Below are 22993 nucleotides of genomic sequence, written 5' to 3'. Positions count from 1 at the left end.
GAGGCTCTTCAAAGGCTCAGGCGGATGCCCTCGCTCTGCGCTCTCTCCCCCGTCTCTATCCAAAGCGGTTTCGCTGTGGAATAAACATCTCTGATCTAAGACAGCTGCCGGGAATCTATGGCCGCCCCCAAGAAGGGTGAAGATGCGACTGAAAAATGCCCCAATTCCCGACAAGTGAAGGGAAGCGGGTGCGAAGGCCGCTCTGCCTGCTGCGCCTTCGGGCTGTGTAAGCGCTAACAGTTCGCCCATTATTCATCTGATTTGTGTCATAACACCTCTGACACCTCGTCTTATCAGCTAATACCTAAGATTCAGTTACCCAAGACGATTTTTTTTTTTTTTCCACGCCAGCAGCATAATGATTTGACACCCTACGGATCTGTTTGCTTTTGTGAGCTTTTACCAAAAAAAAAAAACAAAAGGGTGGGGGGTGGGGGGCGGAGGGGTAGAAAAAAAAGGAGAGGGCAAACGTCTGGGTAAAGATCCTGAGCTTCCGAGGTCGTTAGAAATAAGCGCTGAGGAAATATTGAGATCACTTAGGAAAACAAAAAAAAGTTCTGAATACTGACAGAGGCAGTTTGATGGGGAAGAGACTCGAAACCAAATGAACACATAGGTAATCCGTGCAGGCTTGCCTGTAAAATAACGATTTATTTTAATACTTAAAAAATAAACAAACAAACTCCCCCCCCCCTCCCCCCCCCCCCCCAAAAAAAAAAAAAAAAAAAAAAAAAAAAAAAAAAAAAAAAAAAAACCACACACAATCCAGTGATAAATGTCAATTACCAATAATCAGCATAAAGTGCCAAACAGCCATACAACTTTTTTTTTTTTTTTTTTTTTTTCCTTTTAATAAACAAAACTTACTGGAATGTCTCTTAATTTGAATACACTGTTCAGAAAGCCAGCATTTTAGAAAAATACGCTCTCAGGTTGAGATTTGTTCCTTCTCATCAGGACGCACGAAGTACCACGCAGACCACGTTGTGCACAGTTTGATGCATTGCCGTCTTTCTTCCCTTTGCTTTTATTTTTCATTTTTAAATAAGTCCACAAGTGACAAACCTCCTCGCAGCATGCTTAGACCACAAGGCAAAAAGAAAGGTCTCCACGTCCCAAGGACGCTGATTTGTCCCAACACTGGGGACCCTCAGGTTTAAGTCCTGGATTCATTTTCCAGCACGTTATAGGACTCCTCACTCAAGACATCTACGATCATTTCCAAAAGTTATTTTTCTTCTTTCAAGAAGACAAAGTAGCAAACAAGATTTGTGAGTTGCCCTTCTCCTTGTCCTGCTGGTGCTATGATGAGAAACCAACATTGCAGTTCTTAACCATCTTCTGGAATTCTCTGTATTTCCTGAAGTGTAAAAATAATAAGCTTTATACAGTCAAAAAAAAAAAAAAAAAAAAAAAAAAAAAAAGTATAAAATAAGAGTTTGTTCTTTTTTTTTTTTTTTAAGTAATACTTTTGGAAGTTACGAGTTGGGAGGGGTCAGGGGGATCTGCTGGGATTTTTTTGTGGGGGATTTTTTTTGTGGGTATTGTAGGTTTTTGTTTGGTTTTTAAGGAGATTTCTGTCCGACACGTGAGCACCACCTTTTGGCATAAAGTTTATCTAAGCCACACATCTAGCACTTTCTGTGTCATTCATGCATGTTTTAAACGCCAAGTAATCTTTTCATCCACAATTTAAGAAGTGAGCTTCTTGGGGAGATTTTGCTCTTTCTAAAGTACAAACAAATAAAAAAAAATGCAAAGTTCTGTGCTCCCATCCTGACAGTTTTGTTTCTGTTCTGGTTTTGGTGTAAAATCTGAAGGGCAGGAAAAGTTCATAGAAGTCGGAGCTTCAGCACTTAAGTTTGGCAGGTTTCAGTTCCTTTACTTGCGTGTGCAGTGTCTTGTGGACAGCTAGTGTTCTGGACTGGCAAAATCCTTTCCCACATTCTTGACACTTAAAAGGCTTTTCTTTAGAATGGATATATCTAGGAAGAGAAAAACAATCAAGATGTCAGAAACAACTGGCCTGAACTCAGCACTGATAGAAAACACTCCAGAGATTTTTACAGCTACCACTAAGACCAAGAGTGCCGGAATGCAACACTCTGGCAATCAGCTTTATGTATGTGGGCAATAAGAGAGGGGTGCTAGAGGCACACAAGGGTCTTCTGTAGGGATAAAGTATTTCTGACTAACTTCAGGATCACAAGGCTGCCTGTCTTCACAGAGTGATCACAAAGGTAAAGGCTACGGGGATGCGAGCAGAAAATGAAAATGTCTGTGGAAGCTGAGGAGGTCATCTTTGTAGGGTGGATAGGTTTAACAGGCTTCTCCTACAAGTGAGTGATCTGAGCTTCCCTACCAGCACTGGATAAAGAACTTAGGATGAGCAGTGCTGCCCAGCTGGGGACACAGCCTTTCTTACAAGTTTGACTGCTTTATGACTGTAGGTGGGTTACCAGGAAAGCACAGATACACAAGAAAAATGGACAGGAGAAGAACTTTACCTGTGGTCTCTCAGGTGATCTTGTCTTCTGAAGGCCTTATGGCATATGTCGCATGTGTAGGGCCGTTCATCAGTGTGGGTTCTTTCATGGATCAAAAGGTTGTACGACTTGGTGAAGTGCCTGCCACAGAATTTACACACAAATTCCTTCTTGGTTTTGGATGGTAACCTTCCCCGGGTGGGTTTCTTCTCCGGAGAGAGTTTAGTCACCTCAAGCAAAGACCCCAGCCCTGGCGGGGAGCCCTGGCTATCCACCTGTCCCAGTTTAGAGTGGTCCTCTTGTGTGGCAGCCACTGCTAGGTTGGCAAAATCAAAGCGGGGTTTAGCTTTGAGGGTCATGTTAGCAGCCTCTTGCTTGGGCTGGATGACATGTGGGAAGAGTGGGAAGGTGGGCAGCTGGAACCGTGCATCCACCAGGCTCGATACGCTGGGCACTTTGGAGAAGGAGGAACGGGGCAGATGCATGGCTGGGTAGCCCAAAGTCCACTGGTGCAGGTGTACGGCGTGCAGGGCGCTGAAGCCATAGAGGTTGGAGAGGTGGTCAGAAGGCACAGCGGGCAGCCCGTTGAATGCTTGCAAGAAGGAGTAGTTGGTAAGCTGGAGGGAAGGATGGATAGGCACTGGGGCCGGCAGAGTCTTACTTCCCATGGTGGCCACTTAGGAGGAGGATCTTGGGAACAGGGGAGGAAAAGATCTGGAAAAAAAAGAGAGAAAAAAAAAAAAAAAAATGTGGGGAGAAGAAAGAGAGATGGATTTATATAAAGTTAATAGCAAAAGGAATTTCTCACTTCATTTCTTATTAATGCCCCTCTACAAAGACGCAGAAGGAGATTGTCTTGGACTTGGAGCTTGGAGAAGTCTGATCATCTCTTGACTGCAAATGTATCCACATGGATCTCCAGAATCTCCTTCTCCCGATCCCTCGCACAGCAACATCATGCTCCATCCACAGACATTTCCCTCCCCCCCACCTAAACAGCAGCATCCATGTGCCAAGAGTGTCCCTGATGACGGACAGCGAGGAGATAGCTATCAGCCCTTCTCAGTCTTTCTAAAATGATGGGATACTGTTCATTCAGTCTGCCCTCCAAAACTGCCTTCAGCCCTCACTTCTGAGGAGGTGTGGGATTGAGTTGCAGAGAGCTTGCTGCTCCAGGTCGCTCACCTCTTCATGGTCTGCCCTCAGCCCTCTGAATCTGGGCTTGTTGGGTACTCAGAACTGCTCATACTGCCTCATTCAAACAGATAATGCCCTTAAAGTTTGTTGGTTGTTCTTTTTTTTTTTTTTTTTTTTTTTTTTTAAGCAACAACAGCAAGAAAAAAAACCCAACTCCCTCTATATACCACAAAAAGAAATGGGAAAAGGCTGCATCTGGGTGACAAAACTTCAGTGCCATTTGCTCTCTCTACAGGGAAATGCCTGGCTTCCAGCCCATATCACAGTCTAGGCAATTGCTTAATTAAAGCCCTTCACAAGGGAAAAAGGCAAGGGCTGGAGGGACTATTCCCGTGCAGACACCCAGCCCACCAGCTGCAGGGCCACAGTCCTTCTCCAGGCTGAGTGCCACCACTTTGCTCTGCATTTCAGGGTGCTGCCAAGCCCCCAGCCTCTCCTCCAGGCCAGATCCCTTCTCATTCCATCCTACAATATGGAGGGGAAAATGCTAACAGACAGCAATAGGGAGGCACATCTGGCCCTGCCTGCAAACTGAGCCCTCAGCACTGTCAACCATTAGGCAGGAGATGCCTCCGTAGGGTTGGCAGTGGGGATAGAGCTTCTCCTCTTTGTGTTGTGAGAGAGCACCCAGAGCTTTTGGAGGCATTGTAGCCCTGCACCCCAAGGATCCTCTTTGTTCCACAGCTCGTAGGTTGTTCTCACTCCACCCAGAAAATCCCACTCTGGGATTTTCTCTCAGAGAGAATCCTTTCCCTTAGGATCTCCATAGAGTACACATAGGGTACTCCTAAGATCACCATAGGATCTACATAGAGTCCTGTAAGGTGTCCTTAAAGGGATCCTGAGTCCCTTAAGGATTCCCACAAGATTCACACAGGGTCCCAACAGGGCCCTATGGCATTCTCATGTGAAGAATGAAGCTTCTTGGAGAAAAAGAAGCAGCAAAGTGCTGCAGAGCATTAATTGCCCTCCTGATCTGGGGAGACAAGGGAACAGGAGGCACGCTGGTGGCCAAAGGGGTCTAAGGACCAGGGAAACAAATCTGATTTATACGTGGGCAGTTGCCCGGAGTGAGATGCTGCGGATGGGAGGGTGTGAGAGTGAGAATCTTACTCAGAGCAGCTCTCTATGCCAGGTCCACCTTTCACACCACTCTACATAAATCAGCAGCAGGAAGAGAGAGCCAAACCGTAGAGGAATTCCATCGCAATGACCCAGAATAAGAGAGGGTGAGATTTTGCTTTTTGGCTTCCCCCGCCTCCCCCCCATCCCTTCCCCAAATTGCAGGATTCATTTTGCATAGTGGCTGATTTCAGAACCAACACGTTGAATCCTCCTCCCTCTCCTCTTTGTTTTATTTATTTATTTCTTTAACTATTTAGGGCTGGCGATCCAACGGGACCGTTGTATCCTTCGGCTGGGGAAAAGCTTTTCTTGTTCTTAGCGCTGCCCTCACGCTAAGGCATGTCCTCTCCCCAGCACAAATGCCTCCAGCGATGACCCCCGAGAACAAAACAAACGGAAAACCCTCTGGTCCGGGTACCTGCAGTGTCTGTTTCTGTTCATCACAACGGCTCTGCGTCTATTTTCCTGGCTGGGTACTCCCAGATCCCTCAAGCATGCAACATGCAATTGCAAAAGGAGTGAGTTTCTGGGCTTACTCAACTGCCTTACTTTGGATTCACAGAAAACATTTAATTTGAAATAAGAAAGCACTAATCTGCTATGTGGATTTGTACTGGTTGTTGCCGACAAAATTAATAATAACAATAATAAGTCTGTTTCTATTTTCCCAAAGAAGAAGGGGGCAGAAGCCAAGGAGAAATGCAGCACAGTGGCAATACCATCCATTGCCCTCGCGGTTGTTTTTTGTTCGCTGGAACAGTTCTGTTTCAGGAAAATAGAAGAGTAAAAAAGGAGAAGTAGGAAAAAAAAATAAATAAGAAAAAAAGAGGGGGAGAGGGGGGGGTTGGGGGGGAAGGGAGACGAGATAGAAGAAGCAAACGGGAGGTGGGAGCAGAGCGTTCACGTTACTACGAGTTTCTTGGCCCTTTTCCAGCAATGTAAGCTACACTTCTGCTCTGTTGCGACCGGGGACGGACAGAAGCACAGACGGAGCGCGGAGCATTTCATAGTGAGGTCCCTTCTTTTGGGACATCAAAGCGCGTCCCAGCGCGGTGACTCCGCTCTCCCTCACACAGATCACCGTTTCTTTGATTTCTGTGTCACCTCCACCTTTCCTTCTGTTCCGTGTAAACAGATCTTATCAGGCCTTTTATTATTATTATTATTATTATTTCCTTCAGAAGATCCCACGAGCGCTTTGCTTCAATTCCCCCAACCGTAATAAAACAGTGCGAGGGTTTTGTTTTCTTTTTTAATTCTAACACGGAGTGGCTCGGTGAAGTAATTGAGACCAAACCACCGTGTTCTGCCTGAAACAAAACCCACTCGTGCCAAGATAAATTTATCCTGCACAAATAGGATCATAAACTTGAAAGCCTACATCTGCCTCCAGTTTTCTTACCCTTTGTCCTGTTTGAAGATACCGTAATGCTATTGTCCAGTTGCCATTGTTTTAAGACCGTTGTAAACCTTCCAAACTAAATTCTACCTCTCCTATGCGAAAATAATAATAATAATAATAAATACAAAGGAAAGTAAGGAAAAGAAAAAGGAAAAACGGAGCCGGTTACACAGCGAGAAGCGAAATTAAATGGATTTTGAAGTAACCCCGTGGCCAGGCGATATTTTTTCCTTTCTACCTTGAATTATCAATTTCCGATGTGCCCTTTGAAAGGGATATTTGTTATATTAAATACCTGACCATAAATAATGAGCTTTGTTAATTAGTTCCACATGGGAGAGCGGCGGAGGTAAATTGCCCTGAGAACGTTGCTTATTTTTACAAACATGATAAAGTAGCGGGCATAAAACGCTGCATTCTTGGGATAGCCACAAACTGGATCAGGTTCATCTGTCAGGAAAAGTCGCCGCTTTCTGATCCCTTTCAGGTCCGGCATTGAGGTCCTTTAGGCTCTATCGCGCCTCTTGTGCGGCGTTTTGCCACCGGGTCTCCGCTGCTTCGTCCCTCTGCGGGACGAAGCTTTTCCTTCCTATCAGTTTAAGCGAGAAAATGGAGCTTACAACTGTATCTGTATTTGGGAAAGTCACTAGAAAGGGAATGAAACGGCCCTTTGGCTCCGCATTACCCGAACGTTGTGCTCCGGGGCAATAAAGAGCATTGTTCAGCGCAGATTGATTCGAAGTATTAATGAAGTGTGCAGAATCTATTAAAGCGGGTTTATTCGCGGCTAATTGAGCGTGAAAGAGTTAATTGCTAACATTAATGAGCACTGGAAGGGCTCAGTCAGCATGTGCCTTGGATATCTCCGCTCGATCCTTATAAAATCATCATTCACATTTTATCACGAAATCGGTGTTGACAAGTTTCGCCAGACCACCACCGCGAACGCTGATGAATGCGGTGGATTTCAGCCTCGCGATAATAATACGAAGCGGGGTTCGACCGCGGTTCCCCGGGGGCAGCTTTCCACCCACCCTCCCCCCCCGTCCAGACTGACACAAACTCTCCATCCTTTGGGCCTTTGCGGGCGGAGCGCAGCCCCACGCGGGCAGTGGGCGCGGGGGGGTCCGTAGGGCGGCCCCGCTGTGCGCTCCCTGCAGAAGTGTTTAGGTTGCTTTGGGAGTTCTCGGTGTTGTTAAAACACCCCTCCACACACACACACACACACCACGCGTGTCTAAAAGCCCCCATACAGGAGTCAGTCGGGATTTCTCCCCCGAGAGAAACGCCCTTCCTCTCTCCCGGCTGCAAGCGGCGTTTCTGCCCTCCGTACCGCTCCGCTTCCGCGGGGTCGGGGGTTAAACCCTTCGGAGTGACACCGTCGGGGCACAGCCCTGGGACCGGCCGAGAGCGGTTCAGCCCTCCTCGACCTCCCGGTGCAGCGCCGGGCACAACGCGTTGCGGCCGCTCCTCTCCCGAGCGCAGTGCTGCTTTGGGGACGGCCCTTTGATTTCTTTTCTAAGCGAGTTTCGGACGTGCTAAGCCTGAGTCCACTGTGCACCTGTCCGAGACACGGCTCTCACCCCCCGCCCTGCTTACGTTACCCCCGCAGATTTCTGCTGAGCTGCAATACGCCCGATTTTTAGTAGTTTCCTTCCCCAAAAGCCAGAAATAACAACTATGTTCTAATCCTCGGCTTTGCACGGACACTTCATAGGCTCGGCCTCGAGGGGAGCCCAGTTTCTCCCTACACTGAACTTGTTTTGGTCCGTTCAGACAGTTATAAACATCGGATTCATTTCTGTTACGGCCTTGGAGAGAAATAGAACGGTTCTCAGAGCCTGGAACTCGAAAAGTTGAGCAGAAAAGAAAGAGAGAGAAAAAGAGAAAAAGAAAAAAAAATAGAAAAAGAAAAGAAGAAAGAGAAAAAGAGAAAGAAAGTAAGAAAGTAAGAAAGAGAAAAAAGAAAGAAAAGGACAGACGAGAGAGCAGAGAAGCCGAGCGTTCAAACCCATAAAGTACTATCAGACCTCTGGATTGCTCTCGTTGTGTCATTTTTAGCTTGGATTAAAAACACAGCTCTCCATGAGGGGGGATAAACGGCCCCGAGAGGGGAAAGCAAACCTTTAAATAGCATCAGAACACCGAGCCCCGTGTGCGGGCTGCCCCAGCCCTCCGCCCGCCCTGGGGAGAGCGTCCTCCTCACGTGAGCTGCAATGTCCCCAGTGCTGCTGCACCATCCGGAGTGGATGGGGAGGGTGAGGAGAGGGGGAAGGAAAGAAAGAAAGAAAGGCGAGAGGGAGAGAAAAGGTGTTTGGATCGATGAACGCGACCCCGAGACTTTGCTAAAAACAAAATAACAAACGAAATGAATTGTTCTTTTTATTTACCTAATCCCAATCTGTGCTCCACCGCTGGCAGCAGTTAAAAGATCCCGGGCTAAATCGGAGTTGGTGAAATAAAATAATAACGAGGAAAAATGAAAAAAAAAAAAAAAAAAAAAAAAAAAAAAAGCGAGAAAAAAAAAGTATTAAAAAAAAAAAAGCGGGGCCGTGGGTCAGTGCCTCCACCGGCCTCGGGGGCACAGCTCCGTCCCCACACCCACCCCACCGCTCTCCACGGCCGGGTCGAGCCGAGCCGGGCCAGGTGTCCAGGTGCTGCGGCTGCCGGAGGTGTTCTCCCTCCCGGCGCCGTGAGCGTATGCCGCGGTACGAACGCGCCCGGGAGTAGCCGAGCTCAGACTGAACAGATCCCTTCCCTGCAGCCTCCTCCTTATTTCAACCCCCCCTCCCTCCCCGTTCCCCCTTTCCAACCTCCCACCAGACTTCGGGCATGCGCAAGCGGGGAGAAAGTTGCTGGCTGGGAAGGAACAACTTCTCGAGCCGCTTGTCCTGCAAGCAGCAGCCCGGGGCTCGCAGCCCACAAACGTGTGATCCCGTCCCCTCTTCCCGCCCCCCTCCTCTCCTCGGAGCGTCTCCCCGGGCTCCCCTCCGCTCGGCGGTCCCCGGAGGAGCGCTATTCCCGCGGGGCTGCGCGCAGCGCTGCGCGTTGTTAAAGGATGGGGATGGAGGAAAGCAGACCCTCTCCCCGCGAGGCGCTGTGCGGTCGCAACTCTGCGTCTCCCCGAGGGTCTGGGCTCTCCGAGGAAGAGAAAACGTAAAAAGAAACAGCCCCCCTCCCTTAAAATAATAATAACAAAGCGAGGAGGATGGATGGAGGGGGGGATCCGCTCCCTCTAAGACAATTCTAGGGGTCGCAAAGTTGTGCACCCTGGAGGCGCCTACCTGTGAGGTGTCTACCCCTCTGCCCCACTCCCCAGCACCCCTCCCTGACCCCACTTTCCTCCCGGCTCCCCCTCAAATCACTGCCTTCTCCTGTCCCTCATCGCCCGGCCCGGCCCGGTCCGTCTCTCCCCGCACCCGGAGCGCGTTCAGCGCCGTGCGGAGTCCCGCGGAGCGCCCGCGGCTCCGGGATCTATAGAGAAACGTGGAGGGGACTGCCAGGAAAAAGCGGGCAAAGCAAAATAACGCTCGAAAGAAAAAAAGTTAAACTTGCTTTACGATTAATCCCGAGGCCGTAATCTCCTTGCTTATTTGTTTTTCTATTCATCCATCCATTCACACTCCTTTAGGGTGGTGGGAAAAAAAAAAAAGAAAAAAAAAAAAAAAAATTCGCTCGGGTATTTTACATCGTCCCGAGGAACCTTGTAATACAATACGGTCGCGAAGACAGATCCGTCGGCATAACGCGGTGCCACGCTCAGGGACACGCGTGTGGACTTTTATTATCCATGTCACTGGTGGTTTGTACCCAGCTGCGAAGGAAAAAGCAAACAAACAATTATATGTATATATGTATGTAGATGTAAAGCAACAAGAAAGTAGCCGTCAGTCGTGTTATCACCTCGGAGGATGAGCGCTCACAAACACGATGGGGCTGCGGGCTCAGCCAGCGTCTCATCTCCCAGCAGCCCCGTTTTGGGGACGGGTCCGGGGTCCGGCACTGCTCTGGGCGGGAGAAGGGATTTTCTCTGCTTCTTTTGCGAACAAGTGGCATTTTTATGAGGCAGAGGCAAAGCAAAGACGTTCTCCCGTCCCAGTCCTTCAGTTCTTTTCTATTTCGTGCTGTTCCTTTCTCTCTCCCCTTCTTTCTCTCTTTCTTCCCTTCTTTTCTCTTTTTCTCTTTCTTCCTATTTTCCCTTCTTCCTTGTGTCTACTCTTTTTCTTTTGTATTGACTTATTTTATTTTACCTCCCCCTGAAACCTGACGCTTATTTATTTTTTATTCTAGGGATCGAAATGTCCGAAGCGTGACCCCACGGCCGAAGCTGGGAGCTGATGGCCACGACTAACTTCGCCCTTCCAAAACCAGTTGCTGGGCGCCGCCGGCAGAACGCAAAATGTGGGGTCCCCGAGTGCCCCTCAGCACCGTGCAGGGGATGCACTCCTCTAAGAGCACGTTTCTATTTCCTTCAAGGAAGATTTTACGTGTAGACAAGGGTGGGCTCTTGTATGAACTGAAACACTTTAGAAATAGAACAGGGCAGCGGGGATGGCAAAACATGACAGCGGCGATGATACCTGCACGTGTAAGGGGAGCACAACAAGCAAAATCGCACTTCCATTACAGACCCCATCATTCCGGATTAAATACTTAAGCGCAGAACTAAAGAGCGGTGAGGGATCTCTGCGTCTGGAGGGGGGAGGAAGGAGGAGGGGGGGGGGAGACGCAGCAAAGATTCCCACGCGAAAGTATTTTAAAATCAAAGCGGGTCTTTGAGATGTGATCCCATCCCGGAGCGTAGCGGAGAGCTGTGGCTGAGGGCTGCCTGGATAGCTTACGGCCGATATTTGGGTACTGGCTAAAAAATAAAAATATTTGGATTTGTCAAGACACTGGAGATTGTGCTGAAGTTTCAGGTTAGCTGTCTCTTTCGGTGCGTTTGGTTGAGATACCTGGTGTTTGAGCTATGCGGGGCGCGCTGTTCCAAAACCTTTATTCTCGGATGGGTTTTTACGATGTCCCTCGCTAATTTGCATTATGTCAACTCTCAACGGTGGGGAACCCAATACCGGGAACGGGCTACAAAACCACGAGCAGCTCTGACACGCAGGGTATACGCTGCGCTTTTCCACAGCGCAGATCTGCTGTCGATTAGGAATGTTACAACTTCAAGAGCCTCGTAAAAAGCGAAGTCATCTGTTTCCAAATCCCGCCACGTTTGTAGGATTTAGATGTGACAGCGAAACCCAATTCGTTTCACGAGAGCTCCGCGAGGGGATTGGGGGCAAAGGGACACAGAACCTCCATCCTTTCCCCAACCCATCTCAGACCCCGCGCACGGTGAAGGCCCCCCCGGCCGCTCCCCGTGTATGGGGAGGGCACAGCGCGGCTCTCCGCTCCCGCAGCTGCGGAGTAGCGCGGAGCCGCCGCCGCCTCGCACGGATCCGCGGGTGCGGAGGTGCGGCTCTGCTCCCCACCTGCAGAGCATTCCCCCGCCCTCCTCTCTCATCGCTCCGTCCCCAGCGGGTTCTAGGTGTGAGGGCTGACCCCGCGAGGAGCAGGTACCGGGTAGCTGAGATCGTGGGGATCCGGGTACCCCGCGTTTACCCCCCACCCCTCGCGCTGTGCGGGGATTGAGCAGCCCGAGCCGTGCCCCCCTCCCCTCCCTCAGTCGTCTCCACCTTCGAGACCAAAGAAACTTTGCAAAACAACGATTCCCGGCCCCATCCCGCAGCCGTGTGCGGGTAAAGCTCCCTTTTGCCTCCCTGGGATTTCCTCCCCACGGGGGAACGCAGCTTATCCCTCGAACACTCTTTTATTGAGGAGAAACCACCGTGCTTCTCGCCGAGCATCAGCGAGATGCTGATTCTCCTCCTGGCGAGGAGAAGCGGGGACAGAGCTGGGACAACTTCTCGGCGATGACTCCCAAGGGCCTCTCCGTTGCTCCGAGGCCGGAGAACACCGCAGCCCTCCCCTACAAAGCGGCGCTGGGTGGGGGGCGGCCGCTCCGAGTCGCCTCCGCTCGATGTTCCCCGGAGAAGGGAGCGGGGCAGAGCGGCCGGAGCCGGCACAAGTGCACGGCAGCGCTCTGCCCTCGCCCTCGGGGCCATTTTCATCAGTGCCACCTGGGGATGGATATAAATAGGTCGATGTAGTTTTGCTCTGTTTTGCTTTGCCTCATTCTTCCCCCCCTTCCCCCTCCCCTTCCTTCGGTTCTGCTGCGAAGGATGGAGAGCGTGGGCTCTGCTGAACCCCCTACTCCCCCCACCCCCCCATCCTCCTCCTCCCGGGATGAACGCCACGGAGGGGACGGAGCGCGGCGGGGCTGAGCTCCGAAGCCCTTCGGGAGGGCGGGTGGGGGACGGCGGGAGCTCCGGAGCGCCCTTTCCGATTGCGATCCCCTTTCCGTGACGACCCCTGGACCGCCGCCCCTCTCCTACGCAGCCACATCGCGCCAACGGCCGCAAACGACACGGCACGGATGGACGGCAGCGAACAGCGCGGGTGGAAACTGCTCCCGTGGGGCGAGTAATCCTTTGCTGATAGCAGCCCCCGCCTCCAACCTCCAAAACCCACAGCGCAAAGCCAACTTGTACCGGTATTACTATGATTATTATGATTTTTAACCTCCTGTTTCTAGGGCTCTATGAAAATCAATGCCAAACTTCGGAACATCTCCATTTTGTTAGCGAGGAGGTGATGGTTTGCCTTGATTATTTTTTTTCAGTGCGGTGCTGAGCAGCGACCCGGCGCTGCAATACATCGCTGCCCTCCACTGTAGCGAACCGCTGGAGGGGGGCGGAGGGTTGGAGGGGGTTCGTAAGCAGCCGCCCTATGGAAGTCAGTGGGTGTCCGCGCCGAGAGTTGGGGCATGGCACTTCTCACTCGCACGGGCAGAGATCTTTTGCAGGCTGGATAGGAATCCCTATGCGTGGAACAGAAAGATAGATAGGGGATTTCTCCTCTTTAAGAAGCACAATGGATTTTGCAAGCGGCTAATTAAATGTAAAATCTCCCCCGCCCTCCCTCCCCACCCCCCCCTCTCCCCCCACCGCCCCTTGTTTGCAAAGCGGTGTGTAAATGATTCCACTTTAACTTCCAGCCCCTTTAGATCACCAATAGTGCCGCGGTGGTTCTGCTCGCGCTGCTGCGCTCAGAGTCAGCGTTTCCATTATAATTTCCTATTTTCAGGAGTTTTTACAGTGGTCATAAAAATTCAATCCAGGCTGAAACTTGGCATCCCAGGGCTCCTCCCAGGAGGCATTTCTTTTTGTTGTATTTGAAAGAGGAAACCATTTATCTGTTTTTACATTACAAGAGAGCAACAAAAGGAAGAGAAAGAGGAGTTTAGAGAACTTTTTTCTTTTCTTTCTCTCTCTCTTTTTTTTTTTTTTTTTTTTTGTATGTTTATTGCTTACTTTTGCTCAGCTTTACAGTATCTGCCATAGAAGTTAAAGGAGTACAGTGCACAATAATTAATAACATGTGAAAAAGCATCAGGTTATGGAGAAGCCTGAGCCTGCAATCAGAACTGCTCATAAAAACACCTTTATCATTCCCAAATCCTTTGCTTTTCTAAACTGATAATTTGGTAGCAGTGCATCCAGAGAGTCATTTGATGCTGGGGGTCACTTTCATTTAAAACAAACGGACCGTTTTGGAAAACCGAGGAAGTTTATCCATGCACTCATATTTAAGAAGAATTTCCTAAAGGTACAGATGTTTTCACTGCAGATTTGAGGGGGTCTATCCACCAGCCCCCTCAGTGCAAGTTTATGTGTAGCAGTCAAATAATCTTTGGATTTAGGTGTCCCTAAGTATTCATTTATATGATGGATTGTAATGGCTGTATGGTTCCCTTGAAACCATTATATTCTATCAGGTCAAAACCAGCTTCTTAAAAAAGTTCATTTAATGCAAGGGTGGCTGGAATGATTTGTGTGGACTGCACTGGCTTGTGTGTGATTTCCATATCTGCTGGAAGTTGAGTCAGAATTTAACGACCCCACAGGAACAGAAGATTTTGGTGACAAGAGCTCAGAATGGGCCTATGAGAAAAAGACCGGTGTGCATTGGGACACTCAAGTGGAATGCCAGCAGAGCCTGGACAGCACATCAGTTTGCTGTGGATTATGCCTATGCCATATGTTCTGCAGAGAAATCCTTTCTTAACTGCTGTGATATATACATTTCTGCTAGTCTGGGAACTTGGTAGAGGTAACTTCCCCGCCATCCAGCTCAGGTTAGGCAGGAGAAAGGATCACAGAAAATGACAGCACATTGAGGTTAAAGAATTTTCTGTAGGTTTTTTTTTTTTTTTTTTTTTTTTTTTAAAAAAAAAAAAAAAAAAAGGGCATGTATGTACATGAATACACATGTATATACATATGTGGAAAAGGAAATTGATTTTGTCTATAAATGGAGACATAGAGACAGATTAAGACAGACAGTTTTACAGTATGCAGACTAGAATTAGGAGTACATGTATATTGGTTCAGGAAATGTCAGCCACCTTTACCTTGTGAAACGTTCTGGGATAACATGCATTTTACAAGGATTATATTTGGTGAGGCTATATTTAACAACAAAAGAAGGACTCCATCTCTTCTGGGGGGAAATGAAGGCGCAACATTTTCTTGCCATGTTCTGTTAAACCCATGACTCAGATCAGGGCTCCATAAGTTGTTTTTCTTCCTTCAAGGGAAGGACAGTGATGTTGGGCTACAACAAATCCAGCACTCACTGAAGGCAAAGGAAACTCTCTCTCTCTGACCTCACTGATACCTGTATCTGACTTCAGAACTATTGCTCTTCCAATCAGTTAAACTGTTGAATCTACTTCAGGAGTGTGTGATCCCACAGAGACAATGATTCGTATTTTAGGCATCTCAGCTCATTTCCTGAGAGTAAGGGGGACAGACACTCCAGCACTGTGCTCACCATATCAGGCTTTATCTTCAGCAATTACTACAGCCCATACCTGCAGTAGTTGCTAGATCATATGCCAACATGCCAAGAGTCTTGCTACAACTGAAAAATGAAACCTTTTCTTTGCAAGAAGCATTTGGAAAATCTTTTCCTAGGACTTATCGCAGCAGCACTTCATGGCAGCAAGTCAGCATCTGTGCATTTCCTCTGGGCTTTGCAGGACTGGAGACAGTAATACAAACAGGACTGCAAGTTTTATATCCTAATCATTTGGGATCTTGCTCTGGCTTTGCTCACTGCATAGATCCTGGGATAAGCTGTGAAACAGGGCTCTACTTGCATCAGCTGCCAGTACTCGTATCGTGTCACTCACAGCCTGGGTGCTGGAGCCCAAAGAAAATGTTGCATTCAGAGCACATGTAGTAGCAGGAGGGGAAGATTACACTGATGTTTGTGCCGCAGATCTCTGACTCTCTTTCCAGTGCTGTGAGCACTTTATTTCCATATGCCAGCTGCCTTGCCTGCTCAGTTCAGTAAAGAAGTGCACAGTACTGAATATATAAAGATTCCGTGCAAATGTGCTCTGCAGCCTCAGTCAGACTCTTTGAGAAGCTCTGAGCTGTGGACCCACAGGTCAGAAATGTGGGTGACATTTTAAATACCCTGGGTCCAGACTTTGGGAAAGCCCTCAAGATCAGAGCACATCTCAGTCATCTGTGGGGTTCAACTTCAGTAACAGGTGTAGGACATTCAATATTTGGAACAACCTCTATTTGCAGTGAAAGAGCAGTCCCTGGCAGGACTAAGAGGTGCATGGAACAGGGCTATCTCCCCTGCTAAACAAAAAAATGTCATTGATAGCTAACGTTCAGCTGCAGACCTAGCACTGCTTTCTACTCTGCAGATGAGCTGCACTACTGGCAGAGACAATGGCCAATCATCCACTGGAAAGAAGGACAATTTTAATCCAGAGATATCAGTGTTCAGACCCCTAAATCACATCTATCCCCCCCACTCATCTATAATACAACTACTACCAGAAGCCAATTGATCTCTAGCCATACACATTGTTCACATGACCTCATGACTCTGCAACAATTATGGGGTTCAGGTTTTCCTCCATAGTAATCAATGTGAGCTTTCATGATCAACTACAGTGATGGTAATACCTAAGAACCATGCCATTATATCACTGCAGATTCAACTTCTTGGCTTTTACTCAGTGGAAAGGCATTATTCTAGCACAAAACATTACTGTGACTAATACAGAACTAGTGTTTGGCTGAAGGACATACAAATACTGACCCAGCAAGAATTTTATGATTTAAAATAACCCAAAAGTAGGATTTATTGAGGATAACATACAAGAAATCTGAATTTTAGTTGTATAATAATTCATAATGTCTTCCCTGGTTTCAGTATTTTCTAAATATGAAGCAGCTCCATAGGAAAATCAAATTCCTTTAGTTTTGTTTTTAGGTATAGCTTTCTCAACGGTTATAAATTCTCAGAGAACCTGCATGGAAATAAATGTGTGGATCAGCTAAAAGTCACTAAAGCAAAGCAAATTAAGAGTCAAGTTGGAAGGACCAGCCCCTATCATACCCAGCTATGCTGAAGCATGAGAAATAAAGGTCATCTCATGGGGGGGCCCTTGTGCCTTCAGGTGGTCCTAAGCACCAACTATGCTGTAATACCTCAGCCTGAGGGAAGGTTAAGTACTGACAAAGCTTCAGCCCTAACCAGGAGCTTCCTGCTATTTGTAGAATAAGGTCAGACCCATAGGGTTATTTTCAGACAGGCCTTTGTATGTAATACTGTAGGCATGTCACGATCAGGGCATCATAGAGCGGACGGAACCGTAAAATCCTCTCTTCGTGCAATTCTGAAGAAAACTCGCCACCTGCTGGACAAAGCCCTCTTCATTCTGAGCTCCTCTGAACAATATTTGCTGAAGTCATTATTTATTGGTTTCCAGCAGCCGAAATCATCCAGCGTTCACTCTCTCCAGTTAAAGCACTGATTTGGGGAGCTTCAGCCTTTAGGGAAAAAGTATATTTATTTATTTATTTTGCTGATGTTTAAATGTAATACCAAAGTCTCTCAGGGCTTACATGTTTTCATACAAGTTAGTTTTGTTAACTCCTTTTAACACGGAACATAGTCTCCTTCTTTCCCTTACAGTTGTATCAGGAATCATTGTAGTTTTCTTTGTGATGTCTGTGTTGCTACAGTCTTTTCTTTGCTGTTGCTGCTTCCATTTACAGTAACTGAAGAATAACTGGAGATTCTGGCATCTCATTAGAGATATTTCTCATTCGTGTAGTGGGAAAAGGAGCACCTCTCAGTGCAAGATCTCACCATCTTCCAAGGTTTCAAGGTAAGGCTTTCAAGGTGAAACTGGGTCAGGCTCTGGGCAACCTGATCTAGCTGTGGTGTCTGTGCTAATTGCAGGGGAGTTGGACTAGATGGCCCTCAGAGGTCCCTTCCAACTTTAAGGATTCAATGATTTTATGATTGTATCTTACGATTTACCATTTCTTCATACACTCCTTGGTAAGCAGGATTTGTCTATCCACTAGAGATAACAGTCTTGTGTGTGTCTTTGTGTGCCAGTTAATTAAGTTACATAAATAATATCACCTTTTTGTATTTGTGTCTGGTCTGCAGTCAGCTAAACCAAATGAAAGTTCCAATTGATTCCAATTAGATTTGGGTAGACCATTATACAACAAAACATGTTAGCCAGCTAATATTGGGTTCACTATTTACTGGTAAGGATTGTGAATGCTGAAGTCAAAGAAACAAGATCTGTATCCAGAAAGGTTTAAGCTCAGCAATGGAGAAGGCATGAAGGCTGGGCTCTTCCAGAGCTGGAGACCAAGTATTCTGAAAAGGGACATCACTTTGTGTGAGTCCAGCACTGTAGCAATGTATAGGAATTAATCTGCCAGTATGGAGAACAAAGCAGAGAAGGAAAGAAAAATATGGATACATCTCCAAAATGAAAGTGAGAAATCTTAGAAACTATTAAAACAACAATGACAATCACCTTTATTTTCAATCTACATTACACAAAATTCAATTAAGTACTTTTCACAAAAGGGACAAAGTTGCTGTAGCTCAAAAAAATTGTATGAAGACAAGCACTCAAAAATATGCCTGGGAATTCATACAGAGAATGAGAAAGTAGTTTAACAACAAAAATAAAGTCAGAGAACTCCAAAATATCAATCTCTGCTCAGCTTAATAAGGATGATTAAAGAATGAAGGAACGGAACAAAACAGGATAGAATAGAATAGAATTGAATTGAATAGCTCAATTGGAAAGGACATTCAAAGATCATGAAGTCCCCCTGCCTGACCACTTCAGTACTAACAAGAAACTAAAGTATGTTATTGAGGGCACTGTCCAAGTGCCTCTTGAAAACTGACAGCCATGGGGCATCAACCACTTCTCCAGGAAGCCTGTTTCAGGCTCAAAGTAAATAAATGTTTTCCAGCGCCCAGTGTGACCATCCCCTGGTGCAGCTCTGTGCTGTTCCCTGTCCTGCCACTGGTTCCCAGGAGCAGAGCATCTCCCTTTGCTTCCCCTCCTCAGGGAGCTGCAGAGAGCAGCAAAGTCACTTGTTGGCCTCCTCTTCTTCACAATAGATAGCCCAAGTGTCCTCAACCTCTCCTCACAGGACATGCCTTCAGCCCTGTTACAGCTTTGCTGCCTCCTTTGGGTGCATTCAAGGACCTTAACATCTGTTTTGTATCATGGAGCCCAGAACTGCTCGTAATACTCAAGGTGAGGCCACACCAATGCTTTAGCAGGAGACTGCTGCAGAATCCACAAATACAATTGAACTAACTAAGGAAAGAATGTGACCAGTGTAGTTGTGAACCACTAAAACCAGACCTCTCTGACCAAGAAGAAAAGGGGCAATGAATCATGAGGCTTGGGATTTGGTCAACCTCTTTTACCAAATTTATCTATCAATGGGTTTGAATCTTGTAATAATGCATGTCCATCTGTAAAAGGTAAGTAAAATCACTTAATTGTCAGAGATTGCACATACACACACAAAAATATAGATGCCATATTTCACAGAGGGGCAAGTATCTATAAATAGCCTATGTTTTCTTTGAATTAGCCTTTGAATTAGTGGTGTATTTTTGTCCTGACTTAGGTGTAATGCAGTTTTTAAGCATTTGTGAAGCATTTATCTGGAACCATCTTTGTTTTCACAAACTCTTCCTGACACAGTAGACATAAGCTAGCACCTCTTTGTAGGTAGATTTAAGAGGGCCAAAGATGTGGATTTCTTATTTCAAGCGTAACTGAAGAAAGGAAAAGAGCAGAGGAAAAAGCAGCAATCTTACACCAAACTGAATATGAAAACATACATTTTGGTGAGGTGGCAATGGTACCCAGAAAACAGGAGTGGTTGTTGGTGCCAATTAGCTTTGATTTTAGTGTCCTTGAACATTGAACCAAACTTTAACAGAGCCCTGGACTAAAGTGCATCAGGATTGAATGAGAAGATAGGTCATGGAAATCACTTACTGTTCAGCAATTGATTAGATGCTCTTTAGCAACTACATACACATTGCTGTGTAGAGACAGGTAAATTTTCTTTTCTACCTTCCATGGTTTTACTTGCAGAACACTCATATATATCACAGAGAACAAGGAGAACAATACTGCAAAGCAGAGCCATAAAACAACAGCTGCTGTAAGCTCATATCCTGGAGGCAATTTATTCATATTTTTGTCCTGTCTACTTCCAAATGCTAGAGAAAAAAAATTAAGGAGAAAAAAATAACATAGATGCTAGGAATATTTGCGGCTGGTCAAAGTTCTTTAGTTAAATACTGTTGGAGTAATGCCAAAGACCTGAATATAGGCATCTTGTATCCCAAATGAATATCCAAAATTAGACTAATGACTATCCCAAATAACTTTCCCTACTCTTTCTGACTGATGGAAAACAATCTAGCCAGCTGAAGATATTATGTCTGTCTTTGGAGCTAGGAGAGGAGCCTCACAATTGAGCCTTATCTCTTCACTAGACCACTACTCTGGTCTGATACTATGATCCACTGATCATTACTATCACTTCTTAGGAAAGAGGGACAAAGCTGAAATCAGGTGTTACTGCTTTCCTCAGCTGTGGATAGCTTTTCAAGAGAAAGGTCTATGTTTATATTCTTGCTGTTCTTTGGAAACAGCAGAAGCTTTGCAAAGGTCATGACTCTTAGTGATTTTTTTTCACTGAAGGAAAACAACTGAGGTAGAAACTGGACTTGAATGACTCTTCTCAGTCAAGGTAGTTTCATCTTCTGCCTCCTGAAAATCCCTTTTTTTTTATTGTCTTCTCAGCTTCTTAGGCATCACTGCAAAACCACGGAATTATTTTGAGGCTTTGTTTGTTTCCTTGTCCCTGTTAGAAAGCCATTACAGACTTTAATGCTGCATATCTTACATCTCCTGGTCAGTCTTATATAAACATGTGTTCTTGTATTAACTTAAATTTGTTAAATTTGTTTCCTTGCTGTTTCTCTCTCTTGAATTTTGTATACTAAGATTAACATCTTTTCTGTTCAGAAAACTGGATGCTTTGAATCCAGAATCCTTTTGAAGGACCTTCTCTGCATCAGTTTTATTTTGAAACAGTACACAGATCAATGGCACATATTAGTACTCACGAGATGGCTTCTATAGCAATCTATGTGCCAAGTGCTTTTACTGCGCAAGATATTCAATGTTTGCATGAGCAATCACATTAATTAAGAAAAAATAGTCTTTATTAAAATACATTATCTGAAATACAGTTACCTTTGGAAAGACAGTGCTGTTCACGAACCACTGAATACAGTTTTAGAATTCAACTTCTTTTTTTTTTTTTTTTTTTTTTTTGTTCAATTGACTTAAACAATGTAATTAGTTACAAAATATGTTTTCTGAATAGATATATCCTGTCAGTGCATACCTCAGCATTTGAAGCCTTTCAGTGTACACGACAGCTGAGTCTCTTTTCTCTTAACGGAGACCTTCTTGAGACTCTCTGCTTGGCTTCAAGGGAGAGGGCCTACTGAGGAAAGAGTATGGAAAAGTTTATGATCTTCAAAGACAAGATCTTATTTGGCTGACAATACCCAATCTCCATTTCTTCCATTTAAATCCAGACAGGGACCATGGAATCTCCTGGCCACTCCACTGGGACTGGTCATATTTCCATCTGGGGGCCATCAGCCTCTTCCAGTAACATCCACCTTGAAAAGTGTAAGGCTAGTTTTAACGAAGAGGACAACCGCACCTGCTTCCTCTCAGCCAACAGGGCAGCTGAGCATCCAGATGTTTGTAGTTGTGGTTGAGCTTAGATGTTTTTCATCTGCTTCTCACAGGAACTAACAGTACTGCATTCCAGTGACCATACAATTCTGGCTTCCTGTCTTACAGGACTATGGTATCCTTTTCACCTTTTTTGTCATTGTCAAAGACCTTCACATTACATTTCCTTCTCTGCAGCATAGTCTTTCTTTCTTTCTTTCTTTCTTTCTTTCTTTCTTTCTTTCTTGCTTTCTTGCTTTCTTGCTTTCTTGCTTTCTTGCTTTCTTTCTTTCTTGCTTTCTTCCTTTCTTCCTTTCTTCCTTTCTTCCTTTCCTCCTTTCCTCCTTTCCTCCTTTCCTCCTTTCCTCCTTTCTCTCTTTCTCTCTTTCCTTCCTTCTTTCCTTCTTCCCTTCTTCCCTTCTTCCTTTCTTTCTTTCCTTCTTTCCTTCTTTCCTTCTTTCTTCCTTTCCTTCTTTCCTTCTTTCCTTCTTTCCTTCTTTCTTCCTTTCCTTCTTCCCTTCTTCCCTTCCTCCCTTCTTTCCTTCTTTTTTTCTTTACATAAAAACTGAATGTGTTTTTCTTGTGGTTGTTTTTTCTTGTTGTTTTGTTCATTTGTTTGGTTTTTATATTGTTTGTGTTACATAGTTTAGAGTTTCAAGGTCAATATCTAAGACACTTATGGCTAGAAATAGCTGAATTACCATGTTGTTAAGTGCAGAGGGAGTACTGGGGACTAATTGTTTGGGCTTATCTTTTCAGATCAGATGAAACTCTTCTCTGTACAGAGTGGGAGAAAAACACATTGAGAGCAGCTCTGTGGAGAAGAACTTGGGGGTTCTGGTGGATGAAAAGCTGGACATGAGCCAGCAGTGTGCTCATGCAGTCCAGAAGGCTAACAATACCCTGGGCTACATGAACAGAGAGGCAGCAGCAGGGAGGGAGACGGGGTTGTCCTCCTGTTCTGTCCACATGAGGAACCTTTTGCAGTTCTGCATAGAGGCCCAGGGCCCTCAGCACAAGAAAGACGCAGAGCTGGTGGAGCAGGTCCAGAGGAGGACCACGAGGATGAACAGCGGGCTGGAGCATCTCTCTTATGAAGAATGGTTGAGGGAGATGGATTTATTTGGCTTGGAGAAGAGATGGTTCTGGGGAGACTTCATAGTAACCTTCTAGTACTTAAAGAGAACTTAGGAGCAGGAGTGGGAATGACTTTTTACACAAAGTGATGGGACAAGGAGAAATGGATTTAAACTAAAAGAGAGAAGATTTAGGTTAGATAATAGGAAGAAATTCTTTATTTAGAAGGTGACGAGGCACTCCCACAGGCTGCCCAGAGAACATGTGGTGCCCATCCCTGGAGGTATTCAAGGTCAGTTTGGGTGGGCCCTGGGCAGCCTGAGCTTGTGGGTGGACTCTAGCCCATGGCAGCAGGGTTGGAACTGGGTGGTCATTAAGGTCCCCTCCAACCCAAGCCATTCTATAATTCATATGATTCTATGGTGTGTCATATATCATTATCTTGTTGATAATAGA

At 46.1% G+C, this 22993-nt stretch overlaps 1 protein-coding gene across 1 annotated transcript; it reads right to left on the bottom strand.

Moving 5' to 3' along the window:
* Positions 1-1368: 1368 nt before the first annotated feature.
* Positions 1369-8944, bottom strand: OSR1 (odd-skipped related transcription factor 1). Its single transcript, XM_052688934.1, has 3 exons — positions 8601-8944; positions 2508-3200; positions 1369-1985 (listed from the first exon to the last, which is right to left on the bottom strand). Exons 2-3 carry the CDS (start codon positions 3152-3154, stop codon positions 1850-1852), a joined length of 783 nt encoding a protein of 260 aa, XP_052544894.1. The 5' UTR covers positions 3155-3200; positions 8601-8944; the 3' UTR covers positions 1369-1849.
* Positions 8945-22993: the final 14049 nt, after the last annotated feature.

Source organism: Tympanuchus pallidicinctus, unplaced genomic scaffold (assembly GCF_026119805.1).
Source record: "Tympanuchus pallidicinctus isolate F22 unplaced genomic scaffold, pur_lepc_1.0 scaffold1, whole genome shotgun sequence".
NCBI classification, from domain to species: domain Eukaryota; kingdom Metazoa; phylum Chordata; class Aves; order Galliformes; family Phasianidae; genus Tympanuchus; species Tympanuchus pallidicinctus.
This window is presented reverse-complemented; position numbering and strand designations above follow the sequence as displayed.